Raw genomic sequence first — 20,755 nt, 5'->3', positions numbered from 1 at the left:
TACACCCTAGCACTGACAGAAGAGGGGGAGACAGAGAGGAGGGGTTCTTATCCAGCCTGGCGGATCGTACCACCGGACGCACGCAGACGAGGGGACGCCGGCGGGCAGAGCTGGTAGGGCCGACCCTGACGACGCTCAGCCGAACCGCTTCCAAACCCCCCTGCTGTCTGCGCCGACATGGTCTCTCCCGAATCCCGCTGCTCTGATTGGACGACGCTCTTTCTCCTTCATCAAAATGTAAAATTCCAAGACAGAGAGAGTAGTGCAGCGTTTGTGTGTGTGTGTGTGTCTCAGTGTATGTGTGTGTGTGTGTGTGTGTGTGTGTGTGTGTGTGTGTGTGTGTGTGTGTGTGATAAAAAGCCAGAGTGTGTGTGTCTGAGAAAAAGACAGACAATGCAATATATTTTGTGTGTATGTTTTGTGTATCTTTGTGTCTATTGGAGAAATATTTGTCATGCAGACCTGTATGACTGTATGCATAAATGTGAATGTGTGCGAGTGTGTGTGTGCCCGGGTTTTCATGTTAATGTGTGTGTTTGCGCCTTTGTGCCAGGGAGACGATATACAGGATGCCATTGTCTGTGTGGGCGTGTGGTAGAGGAAGAGGTAGCCGAGGGAGAGACACAAGACAAAGAGAGCGAGCGATAGGAAGACACGGTGTGTGTGTGTGTGTGTGTGTGTGTGTGTGTGTGTGTGTGTCCGTGTGCGGAAACCAGAAAAAGAGAGCAGTGTGTATGGCCTGAGAGCTGTCATCATTAGTCTCTCTGCAGTCGTTGGTGTTGGGCTGCGAAGGGGCTTGTCACTCAGTTTCTGTCACAACATGTCACACTGAACGGACACACACACACACACACACACATACACACACACACACGCGCGCGCACATAAACACACACACACACCCAGAGGAGATCATGTCAAGATGGGGGCTGGCTGCTCTTGACAAGCTGATCAAACCCCCCCTTCTTCCCCACCACAACCTTTCACCCGACTCCTGGCACTCGCAGGATCAGCACCAGGATTCGTCTGCTTCTCAGAAAACATTTGACGAAAAAAAAAAAAGATAGAATAAGACGAAGTGAAGGAAAGGAGCACAAATTCACAGAAAGGCAGTAAAAAAAAAAAAACGACGAAAGAGTGGCGCGAGGCAGATGGCAGCGACTGCTCACACGCGGCCGAGTCTCCTGAGGACTAACCGGTGAAATAGTGCTGACTCACTGCACTCTGGCAGGCCCTAAAACACACACCGATCGACCTCCACAAAGTGTATTCACTCACTATTGCAAACAAAAAAATAACTGTTAATAATATCAATGTCGGTGTGAGGGGGAAAAGCCCACAAAACCAACACAGTGTCTTTTGTCTTTGTGTAGTTCGCAGCAGAGTTTTGTCCTCGCACATAAAACAGACCATCCCTTTTTTCCCTGGCTTTTCTCCGTCTCTCTCTCTCTCTCCTGCTGCCGATTTAATTACCTTCTATATTTATCAAGCTCAAGATGCTATTTTGGTTTTCGAGACTCTTGTCACTGATATCGGGAGGGCTACATTATTCAGAGTGAGAGCACCGGGGGCCGTCAGACCCAGAACAAGAGCCGTTGTTAACCCTATGGAGAAGGACGGGGGATATGTCACACTTGCAATACGTTTTTTTTTACACACTGTGAAGCCGCGTAGATGGTTCTAAGGTGTGGTCCGCGTTTCTTGTGTCTCCATTTTCTGACTGCTCCATCTCAAACCTCTGTGCATCAGGAGAAAGAAGAAGATTTCACAAACAAAGAGGCCAACAGATACAAACGGGTTAGCACAAAACGCACAAAAACGCAGTGCAAGCTCGTGCACAAAGCACGCCCGCGAGCACACACAAAGCGCCACGCGCAGCTGGTATGGATCGGTGGCCTCCATATTTGGTTGTGATTTATGATTGCTCTTCAGTAGAGGCCACAGTCATCTGGGAGATGATGGCCATATCGATCCGATAAACAGTTTCATTTGCAGCCAGAACCACGCCATTCATACTCGCGCTCGCTCACACATACACACGCGTGCACGCACAAAACACACACGGCAAAGACACATACAGTAGATTCACAGCAGGAATAACCCGGCTCTCTGCTTCATCAATTCCCCACCTCCTCCGCGTCTGCTTTTCGGTTTCTCTGCTCTCTCTCTTCTCCTCCCCCCAGGCCACCTCACCCTCTCCTCCGCTCTCGACGCTTTAACCCGTTCCTCTTCTGCCCTCGTTCTTTCTACCAGCATCCTCTCTGCCAGTCACCTGGTTCTCTAAAAATATTCTCCCCCACGCACCATGGCCTCTTTGTTTCTTCACTTAGCTCCACACGGCTTTGCATGCTAAGGTCATATCTAATTCTGCCAGTGATTCTCTGAATGCTTTCCACGGCAACATGCAGGAGGTGGCTGAGTTAAGCATGTACAATTTAGTGGCACGTATCATGCGTAAACAGTGAGACTATAATCTAGGAGCGTCGACAGCCACAGTCCGAAGTATCTTCGTCGTGGTAATCCCCTGTCGGATAACTACCGTTTAGGCAGCGTAACAAACCCAACATGCAAGTGCCTGGAGAAACACAAAGAGGGAATTATGTACAAAAAGATGGTGGCAGATAACCACTTCATTTAAAAACTCAGCCAGCTGAAGCCTCTTATTAGTTTCAGCTTTACTAGGGAATGCACTTTCCCACAATACGGGCTCTGTGGATTCTGTCCCACATTTCCTACAGTAAGGCATCAGTGTGCTCCAAGCGAAGGGCTCGTCACATGGCTGAACAGCGCCTGAACGTGTTTTAAGCTGAACACATGTTTTCACTGTTGGTATACACACAAATCAAGGGGCAATACCAGGAATAAGGAAGTCACCATTACTGTGGCGGCCTCTGTGAACGTTTGAACACAAGATATCCTAAGAAGTGTAACATTTCTTGACGATTTACTTTACTTTTTACGTGACGTTACTTTTGCAAACATTGCCTTTGAGTTTGGGAAGAATCTAGTTCTCATTCACAATCAGCAAATTGTGGCATTTTTATGATATATAATGGTAGTTGCTCTAACAAGGGGAACCTAATGACCACAAAGTAAACTTGATCAGTCCGCATCACAAAACAAGTAAAATGGTGTTTGGAGTTTCGGTTTAACTACGCCAAACCATTCACACACGTTGCTCAGCTGAACCAAAGGCGTATTTGGGTGAAAGTTTCCAGTTAACACCGTTGGGACTTGTCACCAATGGCAGCGGCGTCATTAGTTCGGTCCAAAGGCAAACCTACTGTATTGCATTATCTACGGAAAACATTTCCTGCTTTTACCACAATTGCACGGCTGCATCATGTCACGACAACGTAGCAGAAATATTGAGCGGTGTCAGTTGCCCAGCGTAGCAACAGTCAAGGCAATCGTGACGACGGTGTTGCAACGTAGCGCTCCGCCACGGTCGCCAAAAAGTCAGTGAAGCAAATTGCCGATGCCGTCAGTGTCGTCCTTGCCGCAACGATGGACCACCGTCAAAGAGGCCCTTATTTCATTAGTGCATTAAATTCTTAACTTTAATCTTTTAATACCGATGTCAGGAATTAATCCGGTATTAGAAAGACTTGTGGTTTCCAGAGTTTCACTTCTGTTTAATTGGTGTGATGGGTCAAACTGCCTTAATTAGCCCTTCTGGTAACTATAATTAGTCAAGAGTTTTTGTGTCTGATGAAGGTCTAAATGTTCAGTCGAAGGTGTTTCCAGACTAAAAAAAAAAAAAACAATCTGGGATGCAACTCAGTATACTTGTGCTTTTTTGGAATGAACATGTTCAAATGTAAAAGACATTAAATATGAAATCATGAAAATCGGTTGAACCTCTTTCATACGTGTGTGTGTATGTGTGTACCATTTGTGAGTAAACAGATAATGTTGGAGTGGAACTACACACACCAACATATTCATACGCACACATGCACACTAGAAGGCTTTCAGTTTCTAAATCAATCCCACATCCGTAGCTAATGCAGTGCTGGGCCCTCTTCAGGAAGCATTAGGCCTATTAGTCAAAGTGCGTACGCATTCCTGTGTGTGTGTGTGTGTGTGTGTCTGACTGTTAGCGTGTGTGTGCGCGTAGAAGCCGCACACTCAGCAGTAGCCGATCTCAGTGGATCCTGTGAGGTCATCAGGTGCAACAGGGAATGAGGGGCCATCTTATTTTGTGTGTGTGTGTGTGTGTGTGTGTGTGTGTGTGTGTGTGTGTGTGTGTGTGTGTGTGTGTGTGTGTGTGTGTGTGTGTGTGTGTGTGTGTGTGTGTGTGTCCGTCCTCTCCTCGATATCCTCTGGGCTCTTTATCGCTCTAAAATTATCCTCCCTTTACTGGAAGACACTGGACCGACTGCGAGGGAAAGAGAAATATGGACACTCTGGTTTGAATGCCTTCCTGGATCACTTATGGATGCAGAACCAAGAGACAAACAGACTTCTTGCTCCGTCAAAATAATCTAATTTAATAAGTTTGGATAAGTTAAGAAGTCGGATGGATACAGAAAGACTGATGAGGCCTCAGAGGAGACATTAGCTGTAGATTTGTGCAACAACACAACACACCTGGGATGCTCATCTGACATTATCAGCACTTGTTTCAAGCTTAAAACTCGGACAGGCCCACATGTTGGTCGCTGTAGTTCCACGCTGACTTTCTAATACATAAAGTCAACAACTCAGCAGTCTTTTCATTGACACACATCCAACAAAGCCATCTTCACAGCAAACCCCACCAGCCACCACTGTGAGTGAAATAAAGTAAATATTTCATTGCACAGCGGAATTATATGTTCAGTAATAATGAGACCTATTGAAATAGAAGTAACGAGGATGAAACTTTAGTTATGTACGTACAAAGTAAGTGAAAGAATATAAATACTGCTGCTGATCAAGGACATAATATCTGTATGGAGAGAAGGTGAAATCCATCATTGAGCAATACATCAAAAATTACACTGGAGCCGTCCACGGCAGGACTCCCTTTAGCCCCTCGTGTCAACTATAAATCCAGCTTAGGTCGCACAACATAAACCATGTTGGCTTGTAGATACAGAAGACTCTCGTTGGCCTCGCATCAAGGGGTCAGTGAATGTAAATTGACACGGAACATATTATCTGGCTATGCAGATAGTTTTTGAGATCTGTAAACAATACACAGACCTCATCTTTGATATTTTTTAAGGGCTGAAATATTTATTTGAGTATCCTTATTTGTACATCTTAACGATATATAGCACGTTGCATTTCATAGGAGGATTAATAAAGTCACACAACACACCTACGGGTCTGCTGCGTGGACTAGACGCTTTCGAGACCACAATGTTGTTACCCTGTGTCAAACAAGATAATGTTACTGTTAGCACTTAACGTAAATCAATATGACTGCTAGTTGAGATGAAGTCTAATAAAGAATGTACGTTCATTACGGCTGTTTTAGAAAGTCATTATTATCAATATGGTGGGTAAGCTTTGCCACAAAGCTTTCAAAGAAGACGTTCTTTCTGCTTGATGTAGACGTTTATTCTGCTTGATGTAGTTAGCTTGACAAACTGGAAGTTAAACAGCACGCTTTAAAAAGGCAAGGTTTATGTATTATCTTAATTAATGCCTTTAGGTTGTGTGTATAACTTTTTTTCCACTTATCTGTTCACTTGATTTATTGACGGCATAATCAGTAGAATACTTGATTACTAAAATAAATGAAAGCCGTAGCCACTGTATTTTTAAAAATGACTCAGCAAAAAGCAGTTCCTTTGAAAGCTGTTCACAGGGAGATCATTTAATTAACTGGGACATTGTTTCTGTAAAAACACCTTGTGGTTAAATATTCTTTTTTTTTTCTTCTAAATGGAAGAATCTCAGAGACGGGAATCTCAAAATCTTAGCAGATGAAACCAAAACTATCCGAATGGGGATCAGATAGCAGTCAGTAAATGTCATCTGCCTCTCGCTTAAAATCAACAGCGAAGTCCGTTTGTAAAAACTGCACTGTCACTCTGCTAAAGGAGCCACTCACACACACATTAGTGATTTGTAAGAGTGTCTTTAGGAGAAAGTTTAGGGTCTCATGATGCTCTGAATACTGTTCTGGAAAAAAATCTCCACCGAACCACTGAAGTACAGAAACATCCTCACTATTTTTACTTACTTTTTGCACAAAAATATGAATTCTTAGAGCTGGCGTTAGCCTTCAAAAACCCATCCATCAAAAACTACACTGTACATTCTTTAGTGACATCCTTTCATCTAACATATGGCCTTTCATTTCACCGTTTATCTCTTCCCCCACAGCCTCGTGCCTCCTCCCCACTGCATTTGTCCCCTGAGCATTTTCACATCCCGAGGTGGATCGAGTCTCTGCAAATCAATATCATTCATTCATGCGTGTGCAGTTTATGCATGGTCATGTGAACGTGCACGCTCATAATATACTGTACACGCGCATGGAAGTTGCTGCAGCTATACAATTACATCCTGCATGAGAGAGAGAGACAAAGAGAAATATAACTGGATGACGGCTCATAACTAAGAATACTGGGAGAAGGTAACACGGCACATGTTGTTGTGTCTTGTTCAACACCAACACACACAAACACACACAGCTCTATGTTATATAAATACACAAACTAATAACTGTTTTCTTTTCTCTTAATTCATTTTCTGTAATGTCGTTATCTTAAAGCTTTGGCAATACTGTTGAGAGAGAGACATCAAAATGAGTCATTATTTTCAAATAAACTAAAGTTGTTGCAATTCCTCACTATGGTCATGATGGAGAGAATATCAGGAAGACCCATATAAATAACGGCCTTTCCTAATGCCAGCAGTAAGTACTCAGGTCAGTCAGAACGAGCTGTTTAATAGGCCTGTACGGATGCTGAGGACAGAAATGAGTGTAGGGGATGGAGAGAGAGTCAGTGGAAAAGTGAAAGGGAGAAGAGGAAGGAGGAAACTAGTGGAGAAAGCGAGACGGTGAGGCTGGCCATTATAAATCATATCCGCTGTTGGCGCCGGCCACGTATCCTAGCAACCACACAGACCCATACGTCTCTCCTCCATCCCCTCTTCATCTTACGCGAACAGCTCGGCCACTTTTCTAACCCGTACTGCACTGGGGCCTTGCCCCCAAAAAAAACTTATGACAAGAATGCAGCGTGTGCTTACAGCTAAATGACTAATCTGCAGCGGGTCTGTGTTAACCTTGTGCTAATCAGATCTAAGAGCAGCTGACCCCAGAACAGTGCTGGGAGCAGACAAATGGACATACTGCAGACCAGGTCTCTCACTCTCTCACTCTCTCTCTCACACACACACACACACACACACATAGAGTGCATTCAGAGAAATCCACAATGTCACTTCCATGCCAGAAGAGACTCTTGAACACAATAATACAAGGACCATATATTACTAATACATTATTACAATTATGATACAATATTTTTTACGATTAATTAGGGCCGTGCACTCCCTTGGGGGCGTTTTCAATTCCTCTGGCTCATCAGGCCTCCTGTTCGGGTTGAGGTTGGGTGTAGCTATAATGGGAACTGAGGTGAGGTCACCAAACTTCCCGCACTAATCAGAATGATGAAGGTTTAAGCTGTCTCATCTTAACAAGTGCAACAAAACAATTTAGAGCGTCTGTGCGTGCACACACAGCCTTAATTCTCAGTGAAAACACCTGTGTGGGTTTACTACACTACTGCATAGTAAATGTAGTCAGTTAACGCTGCTAATTCTCACAGTTTATACCACATCCAGAGGCCTTCTGCACCAAAGACATTTTGACGTGTCACAGTAGGAAAAGCACAGGTGTAAATAATTAAAACAATGATGCCTGATTTGCATCAAGCTGCTTCAGTTTCAGGGCCTTTTACTACTTTGACGTTGCAGGGTGTTGCGCAGGTGTAACTAATAACATTAATTATGGCCCTGTTCCATTTAGGTGGACCAGGGCCCCGCTACTGTGCTGTGACACTCAATAGAACCGGACTATAACTCATTTGATCAATTACACATGTGTTTACTCTGCAATTACGTGTCAATGGCCGCTGTGAAAAGGGTCTCTTGTGGATGCTGGCAAGGCTTTCTGAGACACTTGAATAGAAAAGGAGCGTTCGTTAATGTTGCCTGGTCCTTTTCCTCCATTGTGATGGGTCAACGCGTCTGCTGTGAGAGGAATGATGCAACATTTACACAGACAGACGACAAGCAAACTGCAATGCTGGGATGTCACTGCCAATCAAGCTTAAAAGGAGCAGTGCGTAGGATTAAGTGGCATCTAGCCACGAGGTCGCGTATTGCAATCAACTGAACCCCCTCCCCACCCCCCCCCACACACCTACCTCCGCGAACGCATGTCGGAGAACATTGGTGGCGTTCAGATTACGTGAAATCCACAAAATAGAAACATGCCGATGCAATATGGGGACTCCGTGAGATGACCTGCTCCAAGTGTCGAAGGGCTCATTCTAAGCTAAGGGAAAGCGTCATAATTCTTAGTTTCAGGGGATTAAACACTATATTTTCTGTTTAAGCTAATAGATTTTCCATAAATCCTACACACTGGACCGTAACAAAGGAAATCAAAAGGATTCAAACACCATCCAGAATTTATTTAAATTATTTTTGCAGCTGTTAGCGATTCCTTCATTCCCTTTGTGCATTGCTTTTTGGTACAATAGAGCACACACAAATATGTAACCTTTATAGTGTGCATACTGGCTTTTTATGAGTATACTAAATTCTTTAAAAAAAACCTTAAGAATACTCTGTAGTGTATATAACTGAGATGCATAGTTTTAATCAATTCCAGTATTCACTTGAAATCAGACCACAGTTTTTCTTCAACCACCGATGCTTTGTTCATTTTAATAACGCGGGGAATGCATTTGGTTATTGTCCAAAAATTTAACAGAGTTTTAAATGTATTCAGGTTGACAAAATAACAACGTAAACACGACTTTAAGACACATCCTTTAAGATTCTTGAGTATCATCACCACTGGATAAAATCCTAATCATGCACTAAATGGTGCATGCGTGTCATATTTCTGCATGCAAGACCTCCACAAGGATGCTCCCTACCACTATAGTAGTGCTACTTCAGTTAGCACAATACACAACTCCGAGAACAATCAGTTAGATTAGACTTATTAGACCGAATCATAATGGCTTTGCCTGTTTTGTGCAAATTCCTCCTGATTGTCTCAGGACTGATGAGACTGAACAGACCTGTACATTTTTACAATTTGCATAATTTGAGCCTCTGATAAAACAAGAGGATACACGGTGAAACCTCTCACTAGCATGACTCGCATCTATAGGTGTGAGAGTCACTGAGCAGGCCGGCTCCGTGCCGCATCTTTATGCTGTCTCTTTACTAAAAGCCTCACACAGTTACTGGTCTCCAGACAGCTTCAGCCGGGCTTGACTACAGCCTCATTGTCTACTGGTTTATTAAATTTTGAGTGCTCAGCAGAGTGAACAGACAGTAACACGCGGAGAGGAAGAGCGTGTTCGTCAATGAGCGCCAAGGAAATGAACCACTCAGGAACCACTCAGTAAACCCACAGTCAAAAAGCCACTAGAAGTGGGTGGTATGAGAGGAAAAATGTGTTTGAGGAATGAAGGACAAAGTAGTGTGTGTGCGTGTGTGTGTGTGTGTGTGTGTGTGTGTGTGTGTGTACACATACTAAAAGAACACAAGTACGCCACCTTGTGGACGAGGACTGGTTGGGCTCCCCTCAAACTGTCCTTGACCTGCGAAAGAGAAAATCACAAATAATATATGAGAAAAAGTGTCTGTTTAGCGGCTCATCGCTCAATTTGAAAAGTGAATATATACACAGTGACTCACCGCCATGTTGGAGAAACGAATACGCGAGTAAAGCTTTTTAAATTTCTATTTGAGTTCTTTCAAACGTCATGTACATGTTGTACATAATGTATGTTGTTTGCTGATTTAAATCCTGAGTTTGTTCGGCAGTTCCAGTTCCAGAGGTCTCCAACAGACAGAAATAACTGTTAAAACTCTGTCACCGACTACAGAATAATTTCCTGAAGGGTGCTCCTGACCATTTCAAGGGTAATACCTCTGTAAATCTATAAGATAACCCTCCTTTTAGGATTTAATGAGATTCGCAGTGAGAGTAAGAGTTAAAAAAGGGAGATAAAAAAAGTGCTATTCCTGCAGCAGCAGGATCATACTGAACCACTCAAATCCTTGAGGATAATGAATTAAATTAACTTTGCCTTTAATCGCTTACCTTATCTGAAATTATAATATGAAATTCATGCAGATAAGCAATGGTTTAATCTCTATGCCAGCAATTGTGTTTTCCTGGATAATATTAGTTTGAGGAAAGCCAAAGTCATCTTTCTTGGTTTGTCATTGCACGAGACGCAAACAGATTGTTCAGTCCTTCGAGGCAGTGTTTCAGAAATGTCTGCTGGCGTAATTTTTAATTAACTTTTTTTCTCTTTTCTTATCACAGCAACATAAGCAAGAAGCTTCACCAGTTGATCAATTAAACTGTTTTAGAAAGAATAAAATACAGTATTTCACCGCACATAATGCTTCATGATACAAAAGCTAGCCGAATTGTTAGAAATTACCTTTTAAACAAAAGATATTTTAAAAATGTGACTTTAAAAGAATATAGTTTTTCACAATTCAGTCCGCTAATTGGCCTCCGATTGGTCGAGTGACGTAGGGCAGGGTTCGCTACGCTAATTTACTTTCTAATATAAAACCCCAACAAAAACCCCACTGTATCTTGTGTTTCAATGTTAAATTATCGTGTAGAAACTGTATTTACTCGAGGACTGTTCAAATAAACATTTTCGTGTTGATAATGATCAATGAACAATGAATAATGATCACTATGATCTGACTCAGCATGTAACAGGTCCTACCCACAACAAGGGGCACACTCGAGACCTGATCATCGCCAAAGGTCTGAACATTTCCAAGGTTACTGTGACTGATGTTGCACTCTCTGATCATTTCTGTGTTTTCTTTGAGAGTTCAATCTCCCTGCACACAAATGTCTTTGTGCAAACATCACTGAAAACACTAGTGAGCTATTCAAAAGTTCTCCTCTACAAGCCCTCTTAGGCATCTCAGTTAATAAGCTTGTGGATGGCTTCAATTCTAAAGTTAAAAATGTTATTGATGCCATTGCACCCACTAAGATGAAGGTTGTCTCGGGTAAGAAAAGATCCCCCTGGAGAAATGCCACGCTGGTCAGAATAGAGAAAAGAGAGTTTCGGAAAGCTGAGCGCAGATGGCGAAAAACTAATCTCCAGATTCACTGTGGTATCTATAAAGAGAGACTTCGAAATTATAATTTGGAACTGAGAAATGCAAGGCAGTCCTTCTTCTCTGACATCATAACCAAAAACAATAACAATACACGCGCCTTATTGTCTACCGTGGACAGGCTAACAAATCCTCCGGTGTCTGTAACTGCTACGCTCCAATCCACCTGGGCTTGCAATCAATTTGCCTCGTACTTCGCTGACAAAATTCAGAAAATTAGACAAGCAGTTGGTGGCTCCACACTGACCACAAGATATGTGTTGTCGCCATCTTTAAATAGCATCCATTCAAATATCATGACACAATTTCACTCAATTTACCAAAGAAGCCTGGAAGACATTATACAACATCTGAAAACCTCCTGGATGTTCTACCAACACACTTTTTCAAAAACATTTCACACTGCATGACCACTGATCTTTTACAGATTGTAAACACATCCCTTCTCTCAGGTGTTTTCCCACAAGCCCTAAAAACTGCAGTTATTAAACCACTCCTAAAGAAGACTAGTTTAGACCCCGAAATATCGAAAAACTATAGGCCAATATTAAACCTCGCGTTTTTAAAGTAAAATAATGGAAAAAGTGTTTTTTCAACAGCTGAACAACTTCTTGGCTGAAAATAACAGTTTTGATGTCTTCCAGTCTGGCTTTCGTCAGCACCACAGTACTGAAACTGCTCTTCTTAAGGTTTTCAACGACATCCACTTAAACACAGACAGTGGCAGAACTTCAGTCTTAGTGTTACTGGATCTCAGTGCTGCATTCGACACAGTCGATCCTGACATACTACTAGACAGACTGAAAGTCTGGGTAGGACTCTCTGGCGCTGCACTTAACTGGTTTGAATCCTACTTAAAGGACCGACAATACTTTGTGTCGGTAGGTAATTACAAATCAGAGCTGACTAGAATGACATGTGGTGTTCCCCAAGGCTCAATACTGGGGCCTCTTCTGTTCAACATCTACATGCTCCCACTGGCTCAGATTATGAAGAACAACAAAGTGTGTTATCATAATTATGCAGATGACACACAAATCTACATAACTATATCACCAGGGGACTATAAATCCATACAAGGGTTGGCTAAATGCATTGAAGAAATCAACATCTGGATGTGCCAGAATTTTCTTCAATTAAATAAAGATAAAACAGAAGTAATTGTTTTTGGTCCCAAGGATGAACGATTGAAAGTGAGTGCTCAGCTTCAATCACTGATGTTAAAAAACTCAAACCAAGCCAGAAATCTAGGTGTAGTTATGGATTCAGACCTCAACAGCCACATCAAGACAATTCCAGCCTTTAGAGACATCACTCCAGTTCTGAGGTCTTTGCACTGGCTTCCTGTCAAACAAAGAATTGACTTTATAATCCCGCAGCTGGTTTATAAAGCACCGACTGGTTCAGGGCCAAAGTATGTTTGTGATCTGCTGCTACCTGATGAACCATCCCGACCCTTCAGGTCATCTGGTTCTGGTCTACTTTCTGTTCCAGGAGTCAGGGCTAACCATGGAGGCAGCGTTCAGCTTTTTTGCTCCACATATCTGGAACAAGGTCCCTGAAAGCTGCAGGTCTGCTGAGACCCTCAGCTCTTTAAATCCAGATTGAAGACTTTTCTGTTCGAGGTTGCCTTCAATTGAAACAGACTCAACTACTGCATCTCACTACTGCATTTTATTTCTTAAACTGCACTGCAACTTTTATTCATTTTATTTGTATTTTTTCGTGACTGTTTTAATATTTTCTTAACTGTTTTTAAATCTGCTTTTAATAGTTTTATGTGAAGCACTTTGAATCGCCTTGTTGCTACAAATAAACTTGCCTTGCCCTTGCCTTAAATTATCGTGTAAAACTGCATTTACTCGAGGACTGTTCAAGTAAACATTTTCGTGTTAATAATTTATTATTAAAATATATATATTTAATGTGACCTTAACAGCATAACCTTCGCTCTTCAACATTAATTAACGTTTAAATTTGACAGTCGGCCTCTGATTGGCTGAGCCGTTGCAACCGTTATGCTAATTCGGGATTAAGTATAGTATTTAATGAAACCATTGGAGATCGGCTGTGTAGCTTTTATGGCATCCATTATAGTTTGGCACGGTGCCTAAAAGCCTCTTAACGAATCCATAGCATTTATTTGAGTAAGCACAAACCGTTTGAAGGGGAATTTCTCCGAGCAAACGAGAGCTAAAGTGTGAAGACGACGACCAACCTGAGCTCAGTGCCGTTCATGAAGCTTCGAGCCACGCTGATGCCTTCAAGTGTAGTCGGACATATTCACTTCCAGCTCTCTGAAAGCCCTCCGAGTGCAAATACGTCAAGAAGACTTTGGTTTTCATTTATATTTATATCTTTTTAAATAACTATTTGCTCTACATACACATACTTTGTAAAAAAAAGATATTTTGTGATTACTTTAGTTATTTTTCTATTTATAAAAATGTAAATGAAATTATTCACGGAATACACGTGAACGCATCACAAGGAATTCTGACAGTAGCGTTTCACATGGTCGCAAGACCATCACAAAGCACCATGAGAAGGATGGCAGAGGAGATGCAACCTATTAAGGATCCGAGGTGAGCTTTCATGCCCTAAAAACGCGTTGTTATTTATTTATTTTTTACAGTTTTAGTCTTTATCCCGTTGTTGGTTATGTAAGTGCGCCAGTTGTGTCCCCACACGAACGCCGTCCGTTTTGTGACGACACAACTGACTTGTTTTCTTCTTTCATTACAAAAATACCCGATCACAATGCAAACCTTTTTAACCTGTTAAAGTTGTGTTGTTTCTCAGTTAATTTAAAATATCCAAACGACGTTAAAACATAATTTACAATCTATCAGTCTCTTCAGGGACGTACAATATGTTCCATTATTCAGCTCGGTATTTTAATGGGATAAAACAACTGTTCATCTTCATCTGCCTCTCTGTTCAAAATATTTAATTTGTGTTGGTGTCACTATCTCTTGATGCATTTGATGCATGCCGAATTGAGTCAGTGGCTACTAGAGATTTCTCTTGAGTTCTGAAGTCATTTTATCCCAAGTCAACATGCACATAGACATAGTCAACATTGAATTAACATATTTGAATGACATCTGGTCTCAAAATACAAAGTGCAAACTAAGTATTTGCGCTTCTCTCCATTTATTGTTTGCATGATGTCAAGTTTGTCGCGAAGGGAGATTCAGGGAAGGGTAGATTGCATACCAAAAGTGCTGATGCAGCCACGTCACATGGTCAAAGTTCAAATTATGGTTTGCCTTTGTTTTTGTTTGCATGCACTTTACATGTTGCCTGCCTGCCTGCCTGCCTGCCTGTGCATGTCTGCTGTCTGAACCACAGCTCCTGGATATTAAGTTGGCTTCCCTCTTGGTGCCCCACTTCTCCCTCTCAGCTGAAAGATGCAGAGGAAAAAATGCTCAAGAGTAAGTGTGCTAGTTGAACCGTTGCTGAGACCTCGAGTGGTTTTCGGTCACAAGTTGTGTTGTTGCGTTGGTGTAAAAATCTGGTCCCATTCCTCTTACTTTTCCTCTCTCCTCCGTCTTCCCCTTGTCCCATAATTCTCCCAGATGTGGCGCAGCCGTTCTCCAGGCAACACGTCTGCATATCCAACAGAAACTATCTGTGGACCTTAGCTTTTTTTACCCAGCCACAGCCACTCTCTCCCCCCGAGTCTCCTGCCCTGCCCAGATGTCCTCTGGTTCTGCTGCATGGCTTCGGGGGCGGGCTCGCCCTTTGGGCCCAAAACCTGGACTCTCTCTCCAGCAGTAGACCGGTCTACACCCTAGACCTGCTGGGCTTCGGCAGGAGCAGCCGCCCCGAGTTCAGCACCGACCCGGAGGGTGCTGAGGAGCAGTTTGTGGGAGCGCTGGAGGAGTGGAGGGCAAAGGTGGGACTGGAGGAAATGGTGCTGCTGGGACACAACCTGGGAGGATACCTGTCCGCTGCCTACACACTCAAATACCCAAACAGGTGCTTTGGTTTGTTTATTTAGTGCGGAACCAACAACACAGCATCTTCAGACCTACTGTTCAAAATACATTTTGTTTTTAGTTTAAAGTGCCAGTAACAACTTCCCCCCTAGTACAGTATAAATTGTATACAGTATGTACACATTTTAAGAGATCGAGCTCATTGTCACCGATATCCAATCCAGCTATTTGAGTTGGTATGGTCCTGATATTCGGTGTCTGTCATTGGTCTATAGACACTACTTTGTGCAATCAACACATACTTCATAATGAGGTTTTTTTCAGGGTAAAACATCTGCTGCTGGTGGAGCCGTGGGGTTTCCCAGCACGTCCAGAGAACCCCCACAACGACTACATCCCAGTGTGGATCAGAGCCATGGGGGCCGTCATGAGCCCATTCAACCCGCTGGCTGGACTCAGACTGGCTGGGCCACTAGGTCGGCACACACACACACACACACACACTCTGATGTATAATAGTGTACGACAGCGTGTGTTTATGAAGGCGATACCGCCTCATGCTCGTGGTATTGAAAGATTGTTTTGAAATAATTTTCAAAGAAGAAAATGCATTCCTGTGAGACCTTTTTTTGCTCGATGACACAAAATAAAGGGTGTTGTTTTCACTTGACCCCAATGTTGAGGTCGGGAGAGGCTCACAGTGTTCTCGTCAATGCTCTGGGTTGTTTGCAGAGATCCTACTCTAATCTCTGGAAGTAAATATTCTCTCTTCTCTCAGGTCCAATGCTGGTCCAGACCATCAGGTCGGATTTCAAGCAGAAGTACTCCTCTGTGTTTGACGACAACACAGTATCCGACTACATCTACCATCTGAATGCCCAGACGCCGAGGTGAAAACCTTTTATATCTAATATAATCTATATATACTGTGCTGAGTTTGTTCCTTTAACATCCTTACTCTCTGCTTCAGTGGAGAAACGGCCTTTAGATACATGACCATCCCCTACGGCTGGGCGAAGAGGCCCATGCTGGAGAGGATCGGACAAGTCCAGGCCGATATTCCCATCTCCTTCATCTACGGATCACGCTCCAGCATTGACAGCGACTCTGGATATGCATTCAAGAAAACCAGACCAGATGTGCAAATCAAGGTATAAAGGATCTTTTGTTCTATAAAAAAACAGTTTCCTATCAAGTGTTTTTGGTATGTGGTGCCATAAAAAAGTTTTGCCATGTTTTTATAATAGGATCAGGCTATGAATGACACATGAACACACACCTGTGTGTATGTTTGGTGCATGTAAGAGCTACTTACGTGAAGACTTCTAACTCATTTCAAGATATATCTCTTAAAATGATATGCATGTCATAAATGTGTGTTCTGGATGTTTTGAGTCTCGCCTCAAAAGAAACATCCACCTCACCGTTCACCCGCCTTCTGTGAACCACGGCCGCTTTATCTCTCAGTCCAACTGTGTGTTTGTGTTTGTCAGGTGATCAGAGGAGCAGGCCATTACGTTTTCGCCGACCAGCCCGATGACTTTAACCAGACAGTCAATCGGATCCTCGCAGGGACGGAGGAGAAGTCCCTACGACGCTCCTTCAATCAAGGAGCGACGGAGGACAAGTCCTTACGACGCTCCTTCAAGGAGGGAGCGACGGAGGAGTCTCTACGACGCTCCTTCAAGGAGGGAGCGACGGAGGAGTCTCTCCGACGCTCCTTCAAGGAGGGAGCGACGGAGGAAGGAGCAACGGAGGAGTCGCTGCGACCCTCTTTTAAAGAGGGAGCGACGGAGGGGAAGTCCTTGCGACGCTCCTTTAAGGAGGGAGCGACAGTGGTGAAGACCCTGCGACGCTCCTTCAAAGAGGGTGCGACGGAGGATTCCCTGCGACGCTCCTTCAAGGAGGGAGCGACAGAGGAGAAGTCCCTGCGACGCTCCTTCAAGGAGGGAGCGACGGAGGAGAAGTCCCTGCGACCCTCCTTCAAGGAGGGAGCGACGGAGGAGAAGTCCCTGCGACGCTCCTTCAAGGAGGGAGCGACAGAGGAGAAGTCCCTGCGACGCTCCTTCAAGGAGGGAGCGACGGAGGAGAAGTCCCTGCGACCCTCCTTCAAGGAGGGAGCGACGGAGGAGAAGTCCCTGCGACGCTCCTTCAAGGAGGGTGCGACGGAGGATTCCTTGCGACGCTCCTCCAAGGAGGGAGCGACGGAGGAGAAGTCCCTGCGACGCTCCTTCAAGGAGGGTGCGACGGAGGATTCCTTGCGACGCTCCTCCAAGGAGGGAGCGACGGAGGAGAAGTCCCTGCGACGCTCCTTCAAGGAGGGTGCGACGGTGGTGAAGTCCCTGCGACGCTCCTTCAAGGAGGGTGCGACGGAGGAGTCCCTGCAAGGCTCCTTCAAGGAGGGAGCAACAGAGGGAGCGACAGAGGAGAAGTCCCTGCGACGCTCCTTCAAGGAGGGAGCAACAGTGGTGAAGTCCCTGCAACGCTTCTTCAAGGATGGAGCGACGGAGGGTGCTACGGAGGAGAGCCTGCAAGGCTCCTTCATGGAGGGAGCAACAGAGGGAGCGACGGAGGAGAAGTCCCTGCGACGCTCCTTCAAGGAGGGAGCGACGGAGGGTGCTACGGAGGAGTGCCTGCAGGGCTCCTTCAAGAAGGGAGCAACAGAGAGAGCGACCGAGGAGAAGTCCCTGCGACGCTCCTTCAAGGAGGGAGCGACGGAGGAGTCCCTCCAAGGCTCCTTCAAGGAGGGAGCAACAGAGGGAGCGACAGAGGAGAAGTCCCTGCGACGCTCCTTCAAGGAGGGAGCGACAGTGGTGAAGTCCTTGCGACGCTTCTTCAAGGAGGGAGCGACGGAGGGTGCTACGGAGGAGTCCCTGCAAGGCTCCTTCAAGGAGGGAGCAACAGAGGAAGCGACGGAGGAGAAGTCCCTGCGACGCTCTTTCAAAGAGGGAGCGACGTTGGTGAGGTCCCTGCGACGCTCCTTTAGGGATGGAGCGAAGGAGTGAGCGCTCCCTCCTTCAGATGAGAGACACACACACACACACACACACACACACTCTCACTCTCTCTCTCTCTTTACACATCCTCGGCTGCTTAACTGTAAGCTTCTTTACCATGCACTTTACTCTTAAGAGAGAACCATCACTGACTGAGGACGCTTCATTAAACTCCTGAGGGTCAAAGGTCAGACAACACCAACAGGTTTCTTTATCCAAGTTTTGTGAATAAATATTTTAAAAAATGCGGCCCGTGGTGTATTTTTCTTCCGGCGCCAACTGGTATCCTCTTGGGGAAATTCTGAGAAACTGTTGGGAAACTCTTTTCTGTCCAAAAAGAGACATCGTTTCTCGAGGGGAAAACAAATCTTGTGTTGGGCTGTGGTCAGAGCAAAGTACACGAGATGTTCTTTTCTTTTCTGACCCCTCACACACTCTGTGAGAGATATGAGGGAGGAGATGTGTGGGGCAAAGGTGCTGGTGTGTTTTCCAGGAAACGTCCTCAGGAGGCGCTGTGACTTAGAGCGGCCAACAGATGGCAGCAAAGTAACGACACCACAGAAGAGTGACGTGAATCCAGTAAGACGTGCATATTGAGCTGAGTGACCTACACTCGGGAGACCTGGACAGATATGCTCTCAGAGCAGCACACATCGGCTCTCTGCTAAGTCACAACTGCAGTGACAGAATAGGGTCAGAGATGTGTGTGTTGGACTAAAAATAGGCCTTCTGTTTCAAGGTGGGAGGGGGGTTAAAATACTCCTCTGGACGTGAGAATGGAAAAGATATTTTGCAATGAAAAATACTTTGTTTCACATGGTTTTCCCCACATGCAAAAATAAAAAAGGGCTGAAAGCACAGCTTTTTTTTACTTCATTGAAAAATCCAGGATCTATGAATATTCAAATGTGCAAAATCCACAGACCAAATGCCCCGCCCACCACCTCTGAAGAGCAGCATCAAGATGGTTTGTTAGTTTGTAACTGGCACGACGTTTTGAGGGACGCGAGACATTTTTGAGTGCCGAGGCTCTTTGAACAACTTGACACTTCTTAAAGCAAACATACTTTTTTTTTTTTAATATGGGTCAGCAAAAATAGCTGGAACAATAGAGCGTTTTTTTTTTTTTATTTCACTTGACATTTGTCCATGTGGCATTTTGTGGAAGTGGAAGTTATGCACAGGCGGCTTCAACAGGGCTCCTTCACCACCGTGGTTTGATGCAGAGGGTGAACGGTGGTTATTGCAGTGAAGTGATGGAGGAAGAGATGCGTTATCCTCTAGCACCCCGGCCTGTTACCTCTGCCCGTCTCTCCGTCAGTGACCTGGCCCACCCCAACGGTCTCCTGGCAACAGGGTAGCCACGGAGACCGTTTATTTTGGATCTCCGGCCTGCTGGAAGTGACGCTGCGGTTGGACGGGGGTAATTATGGGTTTGCTTGTTCTTCTTGAAGACGCTGGCTGCTTGTCAACTCGGGGAGGAGCCTTCAGCTCAGCTGCATGTGCACGGCCTCTCGGGGACGGAGGTGTGTGTGCACACACACACACACACACACACACACACTGTGCCCGTGATACTCACTTAATAAGCTTGGCGGGCTAAGTCGTCATGCTTCTCCCTCTCTCTCTCTCTCGCTCTCTCTGTGTCACCCACTCAATCACATGGGCTCGAAATCATTTCATTAGGAAAAGCAAAACAGGCGAGAAAAGTGACAGGAGCTTTCACACTGGGTTTGGATATAATTGAAAGCTTGAAGGCCCGAAATAACTGCACATGAAAAGGTGTGCACACACAGAAACACACACGCATGCACACACACTGTGCTGGCAGCCTATCAGCTCTCGGTTTATCTTTAATCAGCAGCCACCACGTACAGGTTTGTGCAGCCAAAACATCAGGAGCTCAGCTTTAACAGCAAACAGTCGTATCTCACTGATTATTCTAACTCGTTTTGGGTTGTAACCCGCAGTTTTAGAGTCAAAGTGTAACTACTTGATACTCAAACACACATTAAGATATGAATGAAGATGCAGTTGATCTTCCAGAAGGCCGTCCTGGACCAGCACCACTCTGTCTGCCTCATACTGTAGGTATCCAGTGTCAAAAAAACCCGTACAATTGTGTTCATTTTTCATGTGACAATCCAGGGGTTTAATGAGATGGGTGCATCAAACACACACACACACACACACACACACACACACACACATTCCCTCTCCCTTCATGTCTAACCCAAACAATTACAGCCTGACTATGAGTGACTGATGATATTTGCAGGCCAGAGATTTATTTATACAGCTGTGTTAGCAGCCAGACTGACATTTGCAGAGTAAAAAAATAAATAATAAGAGGATATTTCAATGAAGTCTGTGCAGCATGTTGTGGAATGAAAGGAATATCTGTGTACCTAGAAAGTGCATCCCCCCCCCCCCCCCCCACCACCACCACCACCACTGATCTCA

General features: G+C 44.6%; 1 protein-coding gene across 1 annotated transcript; it reads left to right on the top strand.

Moving 5' to 3' along the window:
• Positions 1 to 13,833: 13,833 nt before the first annotated feature.
• On the top strand, positions 13,834 to 18,301 carry LOC137785038 (uncharacterized). The gene is made up of 7 exons (XM_068576056.1): positions 13,834 to 13,937; positions 14,707 to 14,789; positions 14,934 to 15,336; positions 15,621 to 15,772; positions 16,075 to 16,186; positions 16,267 to 16,447; positions 16,790 to 18,301. The coding sequence occupies exons 1-7, from the start codon at positions 13,867 to 13,869 to the stop codon at positions 18,299 to 18,301; spliced, it is 2,514 nt and encodes an 837-aa protein (XP_068432157.1). The 5' UTR covers positions 13,834 to 13,866.
• The last annotated feature ends 2,454 nt before the right edge of the window (positions 18,302 to 20,755 follow it).

This window comes from Clinocottus analis, unplaced genomic scaffold (assembly GCF_023055335.1).
Source record: "Clinocottus analis isolate CAN_PGR_092001 unplaced genomic scaffold, fCliAna1.0.p SCAF_14, whole genome shotgun sequence".
Classification (NCBI taxonomy): Eukaryota; Metazoa; Chordata; class Actinopteri; order Perciformes; family Cottidae; genus Clinocottus; species Clinocottus analis.
The sequence above is the reverse complement of the archived record's forward strand: the minus strand, read 5'-3'. Positions and strand labels throughout refer to the sequence as shown.